The following is a 7,484-nucleotide window of genomic DNA, read 5'->3' as shown; positions in this document are numbered from 1 at the left end:
CCATCCCTGTTGATGAGCTTGTAGGATCTCTTCAGTCCTATAAGTTTGACTTACCCAAAACAAACAAATCCAAATTAATGGCTCTTAAGTCTGTTGATGATGTTGAGGCTGGTAGATTTGATGATGAGCTCTCTGCCACAGAGATAGCTTACCTTGCCAAGAATTTTAGAAACTTTCTGAGAAATACAAATAGAAAGGCAAGAAGTACAAACACTGCTGAACCTAGAAACTTTAGGAAGAATGATCCCATTAAGGTTAATAACTTTGAAAAACCTAGAGAAAAAGTAGGTTGGAGGAGAATCATTCTAAGTTGATGATATTCACTTCTTGGAGTATTATCCATATAAAGTAACAGGTTTCAAGTTTATCTGCTATGCTGAAGCAGGCACTCTTCATATTCATTTATTTCATGCAGAAGAGAGAGCCAAAACAGTACCTGTGGAGAATTGTCAATTATGATAACACGTGCCAAATCACGACCAAGAATTGTCAAATCTTTGAGGTAATTCCCATCCACATAAACACAGGAGTCACGGTAAACACGATGACGGAATACCTTCCTCTTTGGATCAAGTACATTGAGTAGCTGCTCTGCATAAATACTTTGACTAGCTGTAAATATAATAATCTCAAAAACGCAGGAAACTCTCTCCAAGAAATCTCTGAGATGAGGACGGCATCGAACATAAACTGTATGCTCCTGGAGGTTAAAATTTACAGGAAAAGTGAAGTCTGCATCATCACAAGGTTCTAGTGTGGAGTGCACCAAAGTTTCTGCAAATCAAGGCCACTTTCAGCATACAAGCACAGATTTCCAAAGTTCATGCAATACCCTCAACAAGCAAAATCAGTTCAAGAACAGGGTAAAATATCTACATTTTAAAAAATAATATAGAAACATTGACATTTGGCCCCAAAAATAACAAGGAGGGTTGTGAAAATAAGGCTGATTGGCTACCCTAGTTCACTTCTAAACATCAACCTGATCAAACATCATATTGCAGGAAACTAGAAGCAGTTGCTGCTTATTGATGTTCCATCCATCAATTAATGGGAGATAAATGGCAGAAACCTAAAAATAATGAAAACTAAAAATACACACCACTAATAATGAAAGTGACATATTATATATAACTATTTCAATCTTCTTACCATCCAAGTCCAAAACAAGCGTAGTAGGAGGGCAACTCCGCGTTTGTTTTGGTAGCAGCATGGGCCGAAAAGTTGGGACAACTGCTGACAAGTCTGGTAAGTTTTTTATGAAAAAATAAGGATCAAAGTCATCAAATTCCTCATATTGATCATCCTCCACATAAACATCAGCTGACATAGAATCTTGACCGTGCTCATCAATGCATTCAAGCTTAGAATTTTTCATGGCAAGATATATAGCTGAAACTTCAGATGAGAGATTTGCTCCCTCCAAATCCGCATTACAACAAGAATCTACAGCATTTCTACCTACAGTATGTATCTGATCAAGGCTCTGCGAATTAAAATTTTTTGTATCTATATCCATATCATCAGGGAATGTTACTGAAGTTACTGCATTGTCAGTGTAATTCTTCCCTTCCCCAACAATGGGTTTAGAAATTTCTTGACCAATATGAACATTCAACACATTATCCTGGGAGTATTCTATTTCATGATCTTGATGATATTTCTGGTCTCCACTCCCAAAGTATTTCACAAAATCAACTAGAAAGGGAAAAAAAAAAGTTAATAATGTATAGTGAACACACAGCTCAAACTGAAAGAATATACACTTAGATCTGTGTAGCTTTATTTTTTGACAAGTCTCTTAGCAATTATTTAAGGGAAGCAAAGAAGCACAATTACATTTTAAAAAATTAAAGAACCAATTCTAATAATCTACCTCCATTGGTGATTTCCCCTCCAGCATGTTTAGAAATCTGAAACGATGGAGAAAATATGGTTCCCATCATGCGATGAGCAGTTTCATCGTTGCCACTCTGCAGTATGTTTTAAGAAGTGTTGCAAGAGAATCTTAGATATTTCATGAAGCACTCACATTAATCATCCCATTATGTTTTTAAAAGAGAGCATGCCATCAAACACCAAGACATGCCCATGCAAACACACATGGTATGGCTGAATAATTACCTTACATTCCATAGAAGCATCATTAATCACATCATGCCCCAAACAAACATCGGAAGCCTCATTATGCAACAACTCATACTTAGCATTCAAATTTGTTTCCACAACAGGCTCCCTCTTCTTCTTGGGAAGAGCTCCAGCTGAAGTTATGGAAGGAAAATGACAATTACACTTACTTCATAAGGGAAATATTTTTTCTTTTAAAATTTTTTTAAAAGGTGCACTGAAATAAAAGATACCATCATCTCAAACTTATGCTGATATAGTCATCTAAATCAGTTCTACTGAACTTGATTAGATAGCTAAACATCATCAAAATTCCCTAATTGTGCAGAATAGTATATTTACCAACTAATATATTGCATTGTGGTTGTTACTATTGTACAAAGTACAAACTCCAGATGGAACATATTACAGGAAAAATAATATGTTTAATTTTACTAAGTCTCACTGTGTGTAAATTCTATGTTTTATATTAAACAGTTTGCTACCAAAAATTTAACACCCATTATTTTTGGAGAGGTTGGTTTCCAAACTTTAACACGACCTATCGCTTTCGGGGGAAGGTACTTGCCAACACACCAAGGCCTAACCTTGGATTATAATTCTATAACAACTTTTAAAAAATGGTAGTCTTTCCCTTTTTTTTCGCCCTTCTCTTTTCTTTTCTTTTCTTTTCTTTTTAATGGTAAGTTACACACGCACCCAATGGGTGTTGAACCCACAATCTCACCATCCCCCTAGAACTTATAAGGGTAGGAGGTTCTAGTTGAGAAGGGCCCTTTTCTTTGATTATCTTAGATAAACGATACAAGAATGGTCCAAACAGGATAATTTATACGACAGATGAGCAAATAAAACAACATAAATATAGACATTTCAAAAGTTTGTCATATAATGGATATTTGCCAATGACAGTGAAATTCTAAAAATGTAATTGTACTTTTACATGTAAAAGCAGGTGGTTTATCACAGTTTCTTGTTATTACAACGACTGACAACACCAAACATCACATTATTTTTCTAGGGAGGAGTGGGTAGTTGTTATCATTTGAACTTTGATGTCATATAGGATAAATATGTACAACCATCTTGTAACACTATTCACATGCGATCATGAATACCCACAAACATTTTAGGTACTAATTTATGAAACTAAAAGTAAAAACCAATTAATTTCAAAGAGAAAATTCAACTTAACCTAACAATACATGACATGAAAAAAAATAAAAAATAAAATACATATAAGAAAACCAGTATTGATACATGATATGATACTTGGAATACTGCTCCAGTAGGACCAGCATAAGTTAGAGCATTTCAATACTCGGTGTATGAAGTGAAGGACAGCTCATAATGAACCATTTGTGAAACTTTTGACCTCCTACTATAAAAACTTAAGAAAGCTACATAAACTATTATTGTAATAAGCTTTTCCAGACATACAAACATGCATAATTTTTTCCCAAGGTTGTAATGAACAAGTAGGAAGATAACAACTTACCTTGTTTCTGCTTTCTAGCTGAAGATGTAATCAAGTCCTTAACTTTTACTTCTACGGCTTGAACTTTTTCAGAGACCTTCTGCTGAGCTCTTGTAACCCTAGAACTGACATTCTCTCGAGCAGCACTCCTTCCAGGATTTTTTTTCTTTGTTTGCATTTCTATGTTGGGAACAACTCCTCAATCTTGAGAAAGTTATTGATACCAACTTGGTTTAAGTAGAAGTGCAGAACAATTGAAAATACAGTTCCTCAACAGATTCTCCTCTTTTTTTGTGATAACATCTGCCAGACAACAGCAGCCAAGGATAGTAAACCCACCAAATATGTGTGAGATTAAACAGAGTATGGTTCAAATATTTACAATAACAAAATTAAAGAAAAATGCTAGGGATTCTCCAGACATGCTGAATGGCAAAAATCACATTCTATATATGCAAAAATTCATCAGATCAAAGGTAGGGTGGAAAAATATAATCCACCAGCTCTCATTATCAATAAAGATTAGCATGTGCCGCACATAGCACACCATGCACACACTTGTAAAGAAATGAAAATTTATTGAGTAAGAGTGATCAACACCATGGTATAATGCACATTAATATCCCAATAGCTATGGCTTAGAAAAATTTTTAAAATATATATATATATAAATAAAAATTTTCATAAATTCATTTTCATTAGCAGCATGACATTAGCTAAAGCTCGAATCTTTATGATCTCTACAACAGATTTTCCATATTCATTTGACAATACTACATATGGTCTCTTGATAAATAGATTTCAGCAGTATCCCTTACTGGGTAAAAACAATTGACAAGAATAGAGATAGCCCTTCTATAACTTTACAAGCACATAATGACATATAGACCAGATTCAATTTCAAGTAATATGCGCTCGATTCTGAAACAAGGAAACCATTCGGCTTGTCCAGAATTTGTTAAATCCATTCATGAATTCAGAAACACACAGCTCTCTAATTTTACCAGGCTTATAATATAGACCCATTAACCAGAACCTAGAGCTTTAAAATCAACTTCTTATGAAAACAAAGCTTAAAATTAACAGTCACATGATCATTAATCAGTAACCATAAACTAAAAGCTTAAACCCAAAACCCTAAAAATCACAACACTTTCAAAATCACTAGCTCAGATAGAATCAAAACAACAAACCCACCAACAAATTAACGGAACTCATAACCACAAAACCCCAAATCAGCATCAAATTCGAGAAACCAATACAATGAAGAATCATAAAATCACAACCAAACTGTGCACAATAACTGAGCAAAACCCTAAAAGTAAAAAAACTTCATGAAACACAAAATCGAGTCCAGAAAACAACAACTAGAGCTACAACTTGAGCTAAAAGCAACTAAAAGTCAAGAATTGGTACCTGATACAGAATCAAATGGTAATGAAGAGCATAAAAAGCTGAGATCACAGTAACTTTTTTTCCTGTGATAAGAACAAAATAGAACGGTAAATTGGTTCACAGGGAAATGAGAGAAGTGAAACTTGAAGAACTAAAACCCTAGATTTTGTTTACCTGTGTGAGCAGGGACTTCGCTTTGGAGTGTTGGGAGGTTTTTCCCTCCAAAGGTTGGGAAAATGAGAGGGAAAATTATGAGGGATCGAAAATTATTTTTGTCTGAAAAAAAAAAAAAACAGAGGATTCCAGGATAAAATAATATATTACGGGAAATTATTTTCTAAGAAGAATTTTGTTTTCCTTGATTTGAAAAAGTTTCTTACTAACGGGCCTGTAAGCAATTACGTACTCGCATAGATATTTACTCGCTCTTTCTAGTGGCCACGTGTTGTACTTAGCAAAACGATTATGCAAAGGTGTGGAATGTGGATTAAAGATAACGGGTGAGTTTGGATTGAACTTATTGTTGCTGAAACTGAAAACTGAAAACTGAAAACTGAAAATACTGTAGCAAAATAATTTTTAAATGTGTAAATAGTACCGTGGGACCCATTTTTAATATTTTTTAGTGCGTGAACAGTGCCAAAACAGTGCATGAACAGTGTTTTTGTCTCTGAACAGTAAAATCATGTGATTTTACTGTTCACTTTTCCGGAAAAAAAAAAAAAAAAATTTATTGATTTATATTTATGAGTTGTTCATTCATATATGTCTTTATTTTGTGTTATGTGAATCTTACAAGAATGTTATACCTGTTGTTTTACTCTTTTCTGTCACACATGCGTTTATGCGTTTTTTGAGTATTTCAGGAATATACAAGTTGATTCAACTAAGCTGCTGTCTACACTTGCAACCGATGGATAGTAGTTAGGGTTGAATTTGAGTTTATGAGCATTATCTTTGTAAAGGGCTTTTTACTTGTAAAACATTGAGTTTTTAATTAGGGTTTTGTCACAGATTGCCAAAGGGGGAGTTTGTTAGGTTTTAAAGGTTTAGGAATTTATGTATTTAGAACTCTAATTTGTAATATTGGCAAACCATGATCAAAACGATATGTTTAGTCTTGTTATAGTGTGCTCAAAGTTGTTTAATTATTGTAAAGTTGGAATCGAGAGATTGTAGATGCATTGGGGCATTTCGGTCTGGCTCGATCGATCGAAGAATAGATTCGATCGATCAAAAGTCAACCAGATTGCGTTTTCTGTAGAATTTCTAACTCAGCCCTAACTCATTAAACGTTTAGGGTTTTATGTTTTTGCCCTAGGTATATAAGGCAAAACCCTAGCCACGTTTTTAGAGTTGCTCCAGTTGTATTGTTGCTCATAGATTGCTGTTTTGTGTAAATCTCTTGTGAGATCTAGAGGAGCTTTCCTTTACACAAAGCTTAGGGTTTTCAAGTTAGAGATAGTATCAACATCTTGATGATTAACTTGGTTGCTACCATTGAAGCTTAAAGAATATCAAGCATGGGTGCTTGTAGCTGATTGAAGAATTCAAGAAAGAAGGAGTCCGTAGATTCGGAGCTTGCACGTGGTCGTGTCAGTAAGTTCTACTGGTGGGTAGCATTAGGAAGTCGAGCGGGGAGCTTGTAGTCCTTTTGTATGAACTTCGATTCTTTCATAGTGGATTCAGGTTTGCCTTGAGGATCGGTGGGTTAAATCCTCCCCAGGTTTTTACCGTGTGGTTTCCTAGGTGATCATATCATTGTGTCTTTTATTATTCCGCTGCTTTATTATTTTGATATGATTATTTGATTGCTTTAACCTAGAATTGCATAATTTGACGAAGTAACAACTTGGCTAATTAATCTAGGCTAACCAATCTGATTGTTCTAAGGGGTCTAAAATTGTTCACAATCTATAATTTCTGTTTCACACTAAGATGCCGTGATGAGTTTTGTTTAAAGTGTTTCAGAAATACAAGTTGTCAAAGTCTTCTTGCCATAAACTCTCTTTTTGCAAAGTTTTTCAAGAGTTTGTGTTATGATAAATTTTATTATATTCAACAAGTGAGTATAAGTTGAATGATTTATGACTTCTCTCATATGTTTATTTGTTTGTTGTGATTTTGTCATGAATTGCCAAAATGGGAGATTATTAGGACATATGCGAATCAATATTAGGAACATATGTCAATATAGAACTAGCTAATCTTTTGACAAAATACACTTTACTTATTTCAAGATTAAGTGTTAAAGTCATGCAAGTCTGTCCAAGAAACAAGTGAAGAAGTGTTGGATTTTAAACCTCGACAGCTAGTATATATCGAGGCTTGAAAAGCTGTTCTAGCCCGGTGCTCGACAGCTTCTCGATAGATAAGCTATCTATCGAGATTTATGAAAAATAGATTTTTTGCTCTGATTTTCATCCAATCCGTAGGTATATGTTTAGGCTTTCTTTTCCACAACCCTAAACATATATAAGGATTG

At 34.4% G+C, this 7,484-nt stretch overlaps 1 protein-coding gene across 1 annotated transcript; it reads right to left on the bottom strand.

Moving 5' to 3' along the window:
* Positions 1-349: 349 nt before the first annotated feature.
* On the bottom strand, positions 350-5,320 carry LOC112024997 (uncharacterized). The gene is made up of 7 exons (XM_024057658.2): positions 5,174-5,320; positions 5,021-5,082; positions 3,626-3,907; positions 2,125-2,261; positions 1,877-1,973; positions 1,153-1,698; positions 350-774 (listed from the first exon to the last, which is right to left on the bottom strand). Exons 3-7 carry the CDS (start codon positions 3,780-3,782, stop codon positions 365-367), a joined length of 1,347 nt encoding a protein of 448 aa, XP_023913426.1. The 5' UTR covers positions 3,783-3,907; positions 5,021-5,082; positions 5,174-5,320; the 3' UTR covers positions 350-364.
* Positions 5,321-7,484: the final 2,164 nt, after the last annotated feature.

This window comes from Quercus suber, unplaced genomic scaffold, assembly GCF_002906115.3.
Source record: "Quercus suber isolate HL8 unplaced genomic scaffold, Cork oak 2.0 scaffold_998, whole genome shotgun sequence".
Lineage (NCBI taxonomy): Eukaryota > Viridiplantae > Streptophyta > Magnoliopsida > Fagales > Fagaceae > Quercus > Quercus suber.
This window is presented reverse-complemented; position numbering and strand designations above follow the sequence as displayed.

Bases quoted from the DNA above. Each gene is read 5' to 3' on its own strand.
- LOC112024997 (XM_024057658.2), bottom strand. From the start codon at position 3,782: ATGCAAACAAAGAAAAAAAATCCTGGAAGGAGTGCTGCTCGAGAGAAT. The intron at 2,262-3,625 runs GTAAGTTGTTAT...CCATAACTTCAG, and splicing joins AGCTAGAAAGCAGAAACAAG to CTGGAGCTCTTCCCAAGAAG. The intron at 1,699-1,876 runs GTAGATTATTAG...TTCCCTTTCTAG, and splicing joins AGGGGAAATCACCAATGGAG to TTGATTTTGTGAAATACTTT.